The sequence below is a fragment of the Leptodactylus fuscus genome, chromosome 1, assembly GCF_031893055.1.
Source record: "Leptodactylus fuscus isolate aLepFus1 chromosome 1, aLepFus1.hap2, whole genome shotgun sequence".
Classification (NCBI taxonomy): domain Eukaryota; kingdom Metazoa; phylum Chordata; class Amphibia; order Anura; family Leptodactylidae; genus Leptodactylus; species Leptodactylus fuscus.
In genome coordinates this window covers 229,984,798-229,998,238 of record NC_134265.1, presented here as the reverse complement: position 1 = coordinate 229,998,238, position 13,441 = coordinate 229,984,798, and the positions used below count along the sequence as shown (strand labels likewise).

The 13,441-nt window shown below is 37.8% G+C and overlaps 1 protein-coding gene across 6 annotated transcripts in view; it reads left to right on the top strand.

Moving 5' to 3' along the window:
• Positions 1-13,441, top strand: part of SEC31A (SEC31 homolog A, COPII component) — a 55,423-nt gene that overhangs the window by 40,176 nt on the left and 1,806 nt on the right. For 3 of the 6 annotated variants that reach the window (XM_075283745.1, XM_075283749.1, XM_075283744.1), the window contains 6 exons: positions 840-1,163; positions 4,373-4,411; positions 7,422-7,477; positions 7,924-8,148; positions 9,742-9,861; positions 10,464-10,535. In XM_075283745.1, coding sequence (XP_075139846.1) covers positions 840-1,163; positions 4,373-4,411; positions 7,422-7,477; positions 7,924-8,148; positions 9,742-9,861; positions 10,464-10,535 — 836 coding nt within the window. The remainder of the gene's footprint in view (positions 1-839; positions 1,164-4,372; positions 4,412-7,421; positions 7,478-7,923; positions 8,149-9,741; positions 9,862-10,463; positions 10,536-13,441) is intronic. The other 3 variants (XM_075283747.1, XM_075283748.1, XM_075283746.1) reach the window with 3 other exon arrangements.

The following is a 13,441-nucleotide window of genomic DNA, read 5'->3' as shown; positions in this document are numbered from 1 at the left end:
ATGCAAGATGTCACTCAAGCAATGGAGGATGGAGCTGGGCGGCAGTTAAGACCAATTATCTAAAGCGGAGAGTTCTAAAGCCTAGCTGAAGAAATGCCTCTAAGGCTAAGGCCCCACCGAACGTCCCGCAGCAAAAATGCGCTGCGGGAAAATTCACTCAGAGTTTTCTTCTGTGGACTTTCTGTTTCAATCATACCTTTGGGGAAACCGCCAGCGTTTCCGTATGTATAATTGACATGCTGCCATTTCCAAAACCGTGCTGGTTGTGGAAAAGACTGGGTATCTGCACAGCGGTTTTTACTGCTAGAATCCCATCCACTTTGCTTGTACTGTAAAACGCCACGATTTTTCCTGCGCCATTTCCGCCACAGGCATATCTCTGTGTTTCCGTCCGGCGGGGCCCTGGCCTAAAGCTCTTTTTAGCTAATTTGCATAAGAATAAAATTCTGGTTTCATGAAAATGGAGTTATAATGCAGAATACAAAAGTTTAACAGCAGCCCTACGATGCAGTGTTATTAGTTTGATACAGAGTTTCCTGTTGACAGACTCCCTTGAATTGAACCCAATTAGTAAATGGGTTACTAGTGAATTCTGCTGGTGTCAGTCTTATGACAGTTCTACACTGTACAGTAGTCCAAATCTGAAGAATATGCCATTGTTACAGATGTGATAACTTGCTGATGTTTTTTTTAGATTTGGGCATTTGTATCATTTCATATTTGTTATCTATTGAGGTACATTATATTTCAAGTAATATATTTGCATGATATTGCTTTCTCAAAACGTGCAAACTAATAGTTACTAATTTCTGTTTTTTTATTCCTCTTTTTTGGCATAGCTTATCCACCCTCTCAACAGTATTATGGTTCTGAGGGACCAGTCTATCAACCTCAACCGTCAGTCTCACTTCCTTCTGCCTCTCCCTACCATAGCTCTTCTTATGCCTCGTCTTCCCATACTGCTCCTCAGCCTCACTATCCGGTGCCGCCTCAGCACCCTCCAGTGTCTACATCATCTTCTCCTTCTTTCCCTCCTCCTGGACCATCTTTCCAGCATGCCAGGCCAGGAGTTCCAGCTGCCTCTGCTCCTTATGCAATACCTCCACCTGGACCTACAGGTACTCTGCCTGCTGCCAGTGAGCTGCCTGCATCCCAGAGAACAGGTCTGAGCATGAAATGGGGTGGTGGGAGCATGGGATTCTTAAAACATTTTTTTGTTTGTTTTAACTGGCAGAGTAAAAACAAAATGCATGAATGTTTTGTTTATAGGTTTATGCTCTGTAATTTTAGTTTTATTATCATTTGAAAATCTTGTTTTGTTATGTATTGTGTCTGTACATATTTCTAAGGTTTCTATGTTATTACTGTTTTTCCTAATTTTGACATTGTCTTTTGTAGTTTGGGTAGGATCTAAGAGTTTTTTCACAATGATTCTGAATCAGAAGATCCTGTTATTACATTGCTGTTTTACTTCTATGTTTTCGAATCCATTTGGAAAAACTCTTAAATCTGCTTTCCATTGTTTTCAACAAGAATCAGTAACTTATGCTATTTCTTTTTTTCAGCAGCCTGCCTTATGTTGCTGCAATTTTATAGCTGGAAACAGCACTGAAAACATAGAGGGTGGCCACACATATTCTATGGGGCTAATCGGGGTACAAACACACAGCAAAAACATGAGGCTCAGCCTCCACTGCAAAAATACTCTAGAAGTTTTTCTGATATGTCGTTTTGGCTGTGTAAACATATGATTAGGATAAGGCCCAACATTGCAGAAAAACCTATTTTTGTGGCATATTTTGCTGCGATGTTTTTGATCCAGAGCCAAAGCCAAGAGTGGATTTAACATAAGGGAAAAGTATGTCTTTCCTTCATATTTCCAATTCCTTTTCAAGACACTCTTGATTTTGGCTCATAAAAATGCAGCAAATTCTGCAATTGAAAAAGCTACTATTCTGCAACATGGGTCATTCCATATCAAGTGATCCAAATAGGAATATTTTTTTTACCTGACGTCTTTAGATTTTTTTTTATTTTTTATGAAGTACAACTTAAGTTAATTACAAATAAAAAGTTTTGAATTTTTTTCTTCATCAGTTAATTTTTTATAGACTTCTAAAGTTTTGAAAAAGTGTGAATTTTGGCCTGGTATGGCTTTACATTTTTTAACATATCTTGGGCTAGAATTAAGATAAATAGGTGAGAGAGGCATCATTTTTCTCAGAGCGGTACCGGCTTTCATTTGATATGTCACAAGACGATGTTTCTTTATATTTTGTTTTGGAGAAATCAAATTCAAAATTTTGATGCGCAATTGTGAAAAAAACGTATGTTTTAAAATTGTGAAAAAATGCATTTGTGTTACTTGTGTTCTTGGTTATATTTGTACAGGTTTTCAACTTGGGTCCAAATTGGGATCAATTTTTTTTTTAAGCCTTGAATCATCTGATTTTCTGTTTGTGTGAGCTTCTTCCTTTTTTCTTTTCAAATTACAACTTGCTGAATTCAACATTTATATGCAACAATAAAAAAACATAAGCATTTTCAACCTGAATGCATTGAACAAACCAAAAGAAAAAAGCTGTTCATATCCTCAAGTGCGATTTTCTAAATAGTCTCATCCTAATTATATGTTAACAAGAGTACAAGAACCAATATTTATAACACCTATTTCTACATGTAACAATTGTTTTTTATTCTATCACTAAACATGTAATTTATTAAGATATATATATATATATATATATATATATATATATATATATATATTTATTATATGTTATATTCTTTATTAACATTCATCTATAATAATAAGGGACATGCATCAAACATGGAGATTAGGACCCTCCCTTCTTCTTGTTATCTGAGGTGCACTACAATAAGTGTCCTTCCATACTACCTAGTAATTGTACATTAGCATCAAGTCCTCAGTCATTCCTTACATCAGTGACTGCATCAACATATACAGTGGGGCAAAAAAGTATTTAGTCAGTCACCAATAGTGCAAGATCCACCACTTAAAAAGATGAGAGGCGTCTGTAATTTACATCATAGGTAGACCTCAACTATGAGAGACAAAATGAGAAAACAAATCCAGAAAATCACATTGTCTGATTTTGTAAGAATTTATTTGCAAATTATGGTGGAAAATATGGTGGAAAACGCCTCTCATCTTTATAAGTGGTGGAACTTGCACTATTGGTGACTGACTAAATACTTTTTTGCCCCACTGTACTGAGCAATGCAATATGAGAACATAACAACATGACTTCTGTATTAATTACTCTACTCTACCTTTAATAATAAGGGACATGCATCAAACATGAAGATTGGAACCTCCCGTCTTGTGGTTATCTGAGGTGAACTACAATAAGTGTCCTACCAGAAACACACCTCTGAGAGAGATGGTCCCACTCCAGTGTCATATTACAGGATCTGTATACTGCAAGTCTTACATTAGTTAACATTAAAATTTTGTGAGGTGGATCATTCTCTGTACATATCTCACATATAGACCCCACACTTTTAGACCACAGGCTGAACAGATCTGAATTCAAGATCTTCGGAATGACACTGTAATAGTTATATTTTAAAATATTATCCCATCGCGATCCCAGCTTGAATTTTGGTACAGATGTGGCTAAGGGCATAGCAGGCCCATGTGCATTTTTTTGAAATTTTTAAATAAAACGTTTTTTTTCGGAAATGCGTTTTAAAATTTTGCGTTTGCGTTCACATGGGTAAAATATTAACAAAGATACTCTTGTGACATATTTTGGTGAAAGCCTGTATAGTTCTGAGTAGAATGGCGTTTATTTTGTTTCTCTATCTTTTTTCTAGCCTAAGTTATGAGGAGAAATGTAAAGGCAGGCAACACAGAAATTCGCACTTTTTCTGAACTTTGAAAATCAATTAAAAATCAAAAAAAAATTCTAGAATTTTTTTTTCTTCACATTTTGCATTCTCTGACACACTATTACCAAATAACAAAATCTCAAAAGAATTAAAAATATAGAGGGAAAAATCATTGGTTCACTTGACACGGAATGACCCACATGAGGTTTTAGCCTTAGACCCCTTTTCTCCACTCTCTGCAGTAGGTGCGTCGAGCTTTGTTGATATTCCAAGTCAAATAGATTTTGTACATTAAAATGACACCTAGTGTAGTAAATGCAAGTGGGTGGCAAAATAAGTGTTTTTTCAGTTTTGAAAACTTCATTTCATAGGTATGGGATCTGATAATGTACCCAAGGAACCAAATGTACTGTAGACTGGTGAATTAACATGACTTGGCTGATATAAAATGCTTGACTTTTACTATGAAGATAATGATAATGTTACATAATAAGTGATCTTTGCATCTTATCTGCAGAATATTCCATTGTTCAAGATATGACAACTTACCTGCAAGGTGAACAGCGTGCTGCAGCATGAGCGCAATAAAAATCAAATAGCAGATGTAGAGTTTTATTGCAATTTATATTCCTCTTATTGAGTTTATTGAACTTTATGCTTTCATTAATTTAACATCCCAAACCTATAACAATATATGAATAATCAAATAAATGAAATAATAATAATGAAAATACTTTTATTATTTTCCATCCGTTTCATTGCTCCAGTTCGCCTAAAATTCTAAACAATGAAACAACCTTTAAACCAAATTTAAATAATTTGTCTACTGCTCCTAAGCAGACCCATCTATCTTCATCGCTACCAATTGAAAAAAATAAATAAACCCTACATAATGCTGTAGTTATTTGTTACTCCCTGACATCCGACTGTCTCCTACTAATCTCCTAAAATAAAATAATCCTAAAATCCATCTCCTAAAATAATTTATTGGGGCTGTATACAGACTTTAGGAAATAGTTATTTTTCAAGTATCTAAATTTTTTAAAATTACATTGGTTGTGAAAGTACACATGGTGTTCAGTATTAAAGGGACTCTCTAATTGGGAAAACTCATGTTTAACTAATCACATCTTTGCATAGCCTTTAGAAAGGCTATTCCACACATACCCTTTGTATGTAGATTGCCTCAGTGGTTTTTGAATGAGCCTGTTTTTATTCATATGCTAATTAGCTTCCAGCCAGCACAGGAAGTTCCCAGCAGCACTTCTCTCTGCTATTCTCTCCTATCTGTGTGTGCAAACAGGAAGCAGGAAGTCATCAGCAGAAGCTGCCAGTGCTGTACACATACATAGGAAAGAATAGCAGAGAGTGCACAATGAGATTTCCGGGGTGCACCGAGAGGCTAATTAGCATATGAATAAAAACGGCTCATTCGAAAACCACGGAGGCAATTTACTTACAAAAGGTAAGTGTGGAATAGCCTTTCTAAAGGCTATGCAAGGATGTGCTTATCTAAAAATGACTTTTCCCAATGGTTGAGCCCCTTTAAGTTACCTTGCGTCATACACAGATGAAAATTTAGTGTGTTCAATGACTGTAATCCTTAAAGGAGTTTTCAAAGCGTATCACTTGATGATGACCTGTCCTTAGGATAGATCAGCAATTGAAGATTGCTAGGGGTCTGATACCTAGTACCCCTGCTGATCAGCTGTTTGAAGAGATTAGTTGAGTGCTATGGCCTCTTGACTGAAACTGTTCACAATGGGATTGCATCTCAAGCCCATACACTTGAACCATTGCCTGTGAATTCAGAAGCATCTGAACTAGACCCCTACTGATCTTCAAATGATGACTTATACATTTATCTAGCTTAAGTTTTATAGCTCCAATATATTCTTTTACAGAAAGATGCAGATTATCAGCAGCGCTGTGTGATATAAGCAGTACTCCGTATAATCACTGCAACTGAACGAGGAAGAAATGATCATAGTAGAGATTGTTCCTCCCCTATTCCGTTTGTATCAGCCTGTGTAATTAGGCCGATGCAAATGAATACCAATTAGTGAGTTTCTAGATGAATTACATTTTATCAACAACCAGGTCTAGTTTTTCATTGCGTTTTCGCAGATCTTCCTTTGCAAGCTTTCTGCTTTTATTATACCTATATGGTAAACGCCAGCTGCAAGTTTCAAAAATGCTGGCTTTTGAAAACACAATTTTTCAACTACAGATTTTTTTCTGAAATGTGTAGATGGAATTATCTAGAATCTCTTTCACTTTGCAGGTAGTGTAAAACGGTGCTTAATTGCAATGTGGGACTTCAGCCTTAGGCTAAGCCCCCAAGTTGCAGAAACACAGTGGTTTTTTTGTTGCAGATTTTGCTGCATTTTTTTTTTTGAGCCAAAGTCTGGAGTGGATTTAACAGGAGTGGAACTTCTAAGAGCTTCCTTTATATTTTCCATTCCTTTTCAATTCTCTCTAGACTTTGGCTCAAAAAACTGCAGCAGAATCTGCAATAAAAAATTCTGAGTTTCCGCAACATGGAACCTAGGCCTTAAACAAAAGTTGGACAAATCTTACTGTTTATTTTTTTTTTCTTTCTTTTTAATTGACCACAAAATATTAGGGTATGTTCACACGGAGGAAAAGGTCGTGGAAACCTTTTCCACCTTGTGAACGTTCCATCTCGGCATTCCACTCCTGATTAGGCCTGAATGAATGGGCCGAAACAGGAACGTGTCTCGAGACGCAGACGCCACGGCTAAATCAGCCACGGCAAGATAGAGAATCTCGCTTCTTCATTGAAGTCAGTGGGAGCCTTTTTTTGCAGAAGGATTTAGAGGCGCATTTGGCGTCAAAATTCTCCTGCAAAAAAAACTGTGGGAACTAGCCCTGACTGAAGCTGAGGTTCACCTTTAGGAACATAGAAGATTGACGGCAGAAAAAACCCACGTGGTCCATCTAATCTACCATTTTATTTTAGGATAGATAGGTGTTTATCTTAAAATTCATTGACTGTAGATTTCTCAACCATATCTGCTGTCATGTCAGAAGATTTCATTGACCAGAATGAAGAAACTACACTTGTCTGAGGGCTGTGTTACTTTGTCTAATTTTGTCTCAGCTTTTACAAATTTGTATCAAATTTCAAGTATGAATTTTTTTTACATATAATTGAGACAAATATTTTCATACCTTGGGTTACAGTCTCTTAATTTCAGAGTGAAAGACATCAACATAAGTAGGAATTACAGAAATCTCAGCAGAATGTAGATTGAGAGAACTTTAAGATCTATGATTTTAAATGGCTTCACTTATAAGTATATTGGGAAATTCAGTTATAGTGGTTCCCAATAAGTGATGGGGAGTGTAGGCTACACCTTAAACCACTGACTAGAAAATGTTAATTGTTATTTTTCTTCTAACACTGGATACTACGGCCATTTGTGTCATTCTGATTCTTTGAAAATTTTCTAATAATAATCTTATAATAATCAGTTCCAGAATCTTCCCTGTTGTGCATCATATTTTTAGAACATTAATATGACCAAACTATTCTCTTTCAGGGCCTCAGAATGGATGGAATGACCCTCCTGCTCTCAGTAGAGCTTCAAAGAAAAAGGTTTGTGGCATGTGTCTAATTGTCTCGCCTTATCCTTATAGGGGATCTGCAGTAAATAGGTTGCAGAGAACTACTCCAAAATTGCCTAAATGGTCAATGTCATTTAAAAAAAAATTGCATAAATTAGTAGTTAAGTTCCAGTAAGAGAGAAGCAAAGAGACACAAGAACATGTTGCTGCAGCTAATAGTAAGTTTTAGTCACATCACTTCAGTACAGCTTTATGTTTTCCATGCTGCTTCTGAGTGAGAGAGTATTGGAGAGCAGGATCTCCTCTTTTGTGTGCTTCCTCTTGGAGATATCATAGAGCTAGTCTCAAATCACAAGGTCAGGGACAGCTGAAAATTGTTGTAAAACCTCATGTGTACACACACACACATACACAACTGTTTAATCTGAAAAGTCACATGGTGATTTATAATAATTTGCTTATGTTTTTTTTTTATAGGTTCTTGAAAACCGCGTTCCACCTCCACCAATCACAGCTCCTATAATGAACCCTGTAGCAGACCCACGGTCCCAACAGCCACAAGTTCCATTGCCTGTAGCTCCTGCAACATCAGTTCCATATCAGCCATCTCACATGCCAATTCCACCACCAGGGCCACATCTCGATTCTTCAAAGCCTAATACAGAAGGTGCTCCAGGTGCTCCCATTGGCAACATGATACAGGTGATTATACAATTTCACTTTTCTTTTAGCCTATGGAGAAATTAAAGTGTGACTCCCTTTCTTTTATCCACTATTTTTTGGGGGAAATGGCAGGGGGGGGGGGGGGGGGGGGCTGTTTGATGACCATTTTTTTTTAATATACTTTATTATCCTATCTAACTTCCTTTTTATTAAAAAACAGACTGCATCATTCACCCTAGCAACCGTCTAACTGAGCTGTTACTAGGGAAAGTTTTTACACATTTGTATAGTAAATATGAAGAGCTGAAACATTAATCAAAAGGCGGATAGTCATTTTAAATGGCTGTATCTCTGAGTTTATACCAGCTAGTAAAATGCCAAGATAATACAATTCCAAGATTGAAGTACTAGCTGTAACAGAACCTGAGATATCACTAGTTAAAAACAGACAAGAATTTGAACTTAATATGTAGCAGTGCGGGCTAAATATAAAACACATTCCTGACTCTGTTTTTAACCAGTGATATCTCTTAATTTTTTTTATTTTTATAGAAGGTACTTCAGGAGAAAGTACTTCAGAAGCATTTTACTAGGTGGTATAAAATCGGAGATACAGTCATTTGAAGTGACCCATCCCCCTTTGGCTCTACAGGCTGCATGGAGTAAGGGTGTACAGACAGTCTCTCCCTGGCAATGCTTACTTAGATCATTGCCAATGGGAACTTTACAGCCTTTTTTTCTATCAAAAGGAAGTTTGATAGATTAATAAAGTGTATTAGAAAAATGTTCACAACACCCACACCCCCTTTCCCAATACAGCAGCAAAAAAGGAAATAAAATGGGACATACACTTTAGGCCACTGAACTATGTACACTCTTTTCAGTAGTTAATAATTTAACTTTATTTCCCTTGTCCTAGCTTTTAAGTTTAAAGAGGACCTTTCACTTCCTGGGGCACTTGCAGTGTAATACATATACAAATATATTGCTAGAAAGCCGTTGTCTTTCCTGTTCTGTGCCCCCGGTGAAGAGCTATCGTTGCTGGTACCGTAGCTGTTCACTGTCAGAAGGGTGTTTCTGACAGTCAGTCAGGAACGTGCTTCCTCACAGTAGCGTCTATTGCTCTGTACTGTGAGAGGGGTCGTTGTTTACCGCCCAGCGATGACGCTGAGCAGTGAGAAACCCCTCCTCAGTACTAGTTTATGGACGAGTACTATCAGGAGTAGGGGAAGGGGCGTTCTGTTCTCTCACAGTACAGACCAATAGACGTTACTGTGATGAAGGGCGTTCCTGACTGACTGTCAGAAACGCCCTTCTGACAGTGAAGAGCTACGGTACCGGCACTGATAGCTCTTCACCGGGGCAATGGGAGACATTTTTGCAGGCGGATATTGAGGCGGATTCCGCGTCATCATCCGCCTGCAAAAAACTCAGTGTGAACATACTCTAATAGGGCAGATGGAAATATTGTACTGCTATAAGAAATGGGTCTTGCAAGTATAAAATATATTAATGGAATTTGCAGACATTTGTTTTAAGTAAAATTAGTTATTTTTTATTAGCATGTATTTATACATGATTGATTTTAACAATAATTCCTGCAGCATTTACAAGTTTCTCTTTGCTTTTCAGGCTATACACAGTTTGCCTGCTGAGAAGATTACCAAGAACCCAATCCCCGAGGAACACCTAGTCCTAAAGACAACTTTTGAGGCCCTTATACAAAGATGTTTATCATCAGCCATTGATCCTGTGAGTTTCATTGAATTTATTTTTAGAGTTTATGTACCAATTCCTTCTATTACAGCTTACATGATTCTTATAACTAAGTATATACAATAAAGATAAAGGCTTCCCTACAGCACCTCTGTCAGCCGTTACATCATCACATTTCACTGTAAAAATAGCACAACATGGCATCAGAATGGCAGAAACCCCATTATCAATCAATGTGGTTCATCAGCTTCTGCTTCGATCTGTCACAAGGTATAAATTGTGATGCATCTGTGAAAATTGCATTAAAATACATGAATGCAGGGTTTTCCTATTTTTGATCAATGGTGAATTGTTAAATGCTGTAAAATTTCTATAAATAATCATTAATATTATTGCTGAAATTCCATTATTTCTCTGATTTGTGATGTGTGTTTGAATTTGTCTATATTGCATTGTATTGATTTCACAGAAACCGTTCCCATAAGAGGAAATAAGCGAAAAATATCTTAGTGGATTAAGGGGGATCAGGGCATCTTTGCTTTGTTTTGCTCCCTGTTCTGCGAGTTCTTGTTATTTTACTAGAATAGTTTGTTATTGACATGTGTGTTGATGTAACATTTTGGTTTTCTCTATTCTAGCAAACCAAAAGGAAATTGGATGATGCAAACAAGAGGCTAGAGTCCCTCTATGATAAGCTAAGAGAGCAAACAGTAAGTTAACCAAGGTTTTTATATTTCACATAGAATCCAAAGAATATCACACAGCACACTATAGAAGTAATGTGGGGGAAAACACTCTGCATACCATTGTACAGTTAATGGCTACATCTGTAAAGACATGGGAATTCTTGATACTGTAGCATGCTATGTGGTTTGCCATACAATACTGTGCAAGAGTATTAGGTAGGTGTGGAAAAATGCTGCAGAGTAAGAATATTTTCAGTGTTTATGGTGGACCACCTGCATGTACACTGTGTTCCAGATTATTATGCAAATAATATTTTCTCATATTTTCAAAAATTACATATATGAATTGCAGTCATTGTAATTTTCCAGTCATCAACTATTAGAGTACAATTGAAAGGTTTTTGAAAAAACTGCCTATGATAACAGTATATTTTAATAAAAAAAAGTAAACACAAAATGCACTCCAAATGCATGTTCTAAATTATTATGCACAGCAGAGTTTTCAACCTTTTTCTTTTTATAAAGAACAAAAAAATGGTCATTTGTGAAATTCTAAGCATTAGCAGGTTATTACAAACTGAAATCAAACAATTTTCAAGTCAAAACTTTATTCTAGGTGATGTTACATTTGCACATAGGACCCCTTTTTGGAAAGGAGTTTCCGAACTCTCTTGTCCATTGAATTTGTCAGGTTTTGGATGGTTTCTGCTTCAATTGTTTTGCATGAGGACTGAATTCCCTCCCAGAGCTGTTGCTTAGATGTGAACTGCCTCCTGCCGTCATAGACAGTCCTTTTGATGATGCTCCAGAGGTTCTCAATGGGGTTGAGGTCAGGGAAAAGTTTGTCTCCTTTTATGCCCTTAGCAGCCAGAGATACTGATGTGTTATTTGCAGCATGAGACATTGGTGCATTATCATGCATGAAAATGATCTTGCTGCAGAATACACGGTTCTTCTTCTTGAACCATGGCAGGAAGTGCTGTTTGAGAAACTCCACATACATTATGGAGTTCATCTTTACCCCTTCAGGGATCCTAAAGGGGCTGACAATCTCTCTCCCCATGATTCCAGCCCAAAACGTTACTCCACCTCCTCCTTGTTGGCGCCGTAGCCGTATTTGCATAGGGTGTCCATCAACCAGCCATCCTCCACTCCATCCATCTGAACCATCGAGCGTTGCATGGCACTCATCGGAGAACAAAACAGTTTTGAAGTCAGTCTTCATGTATTGTTTGGCCCATTGGAGCCATTTCTGCTTGTGTGCAGTGGATAGAGGAGGTCGACAGGATGGCTTATGCACAGCTGCAAACCTCTGAAGGACCCTGCATCTTGTTGTTCGGGGGACGATGGAGGCAGCAGCAGCTTCAAAAATGTGTCTGCTGCTATGACAAGGCATTTTTGCAGTTGCTCTTTTAACCTGACGTAATTGTCTGTTGGAAAGAGTCCTCAATTTTCCCTTATCAGCAGGCACACGTGTGCGCTGTGAATCAGCTACATACTTCTTGATTGTGCGATGATCACGATGAAGTGTCTTGGCAATGTTGATTGTAGTCATTCCTTGACCTAAATACTCCACAATTTGCTGCTTCTCAGCAGCCGACACATCCTTTTTCTTTCCCATTTTGGCAGAAAATGTAGGCTGCTTAATAATGTGGGACAGCCTTCTTAAGTAGTCTTGCCTTTAATTGGACACACCTGCTAAACTAATTAGCACAGGAGTCTGCAATTGCTTTCAGTGATATAAAGAGCCCTGACACATATCACCATCAATGCGTTTAACTGACAAACAAAAAAATTCTTACCTTATCACTCCTAAACACTTTTTGCATAATAATCTGGAACACAGTGTATAAAGTCAATGGACACTCCAGCAGAAGAATTTATGTTGTTTTGAAGGGAAAGGGTGGGCTTACTACATATTGCTTCTTAACTAAATTGAGATGTCAGCCCTGTTATGCTTCTGTGGAAAGCAGTGCAGTAGCTGCCATTTACATGAAGCCATGCATTTGTAAATCAAACCAGATTTTTGGGCCTTTGATGATTATTTAAAGGGATTTTCCAGGGCTTAATTGATGGTTTGTGGATCAGCTGGTTGAACTGCAGTGGCGCTCTACTTCACAGGCCATGTGATGTCATGTTCATCAGTCACATGGCCTGATCACAGCTCAGTTACACAAATGTATGGCACTGCATATTTAGTACCAATGAAGATGCAGCGCTCAATTGGACTGTGCAACCTCTTCAATCAATTGATTTGCTGGGGACTCTGGTCTCTGCCCCCTGTCAATCTTCAATTGGTAACCTGTTGTAAGGATATGTCATCAGCAAGTCCTGCTAAAGCTGCTTTTTTTTGCTGCAGATTTAATTGTGATTTTTTTTTCTCTTAAGCCAAAGCCAGTAGTGACTTTAACAAGGATGGAAAGTATGTAGGAGGCACTTACACTTCTCACATCTGCTGAATTGACTCTAAGCTGTGGCTCAAAAAAATGCCACAAAAAACAAGTCTGCCACCAGAACCCAGCATATCAATCCAGGGAAACAGATAGTAATGTAGTGATAATAAATGTGGTTTATAGCATGTAGAAAAGAACAGCTGTTAGATGAACCTGCAGCATTCCCATTAGTTCTGCATCCTCTCCACAGAAAGCCAAGCAGACATCCTTACATTGTACAACAACTGTGGTTGGTATTGCAGCTCATTCCCTTTATTCTAAGCGATGGAACTGCAGATAGGCAATGTCACTTTAAAAAGCAGATCCGTGGGGGTCCCAGGTAACAGACCCCTGATGATCTTTGCAGATGGTGATCAATTTTATAAGCCCAGGCAACACGGTGGCTCAGTGGATAGCACTGTAGCCTTGCAGCTCTGGAGTCCTGGGTTCGAATCCTGCCAAGGACAACATCTGCAAGGAGTTTGTATGTTCTCCCCG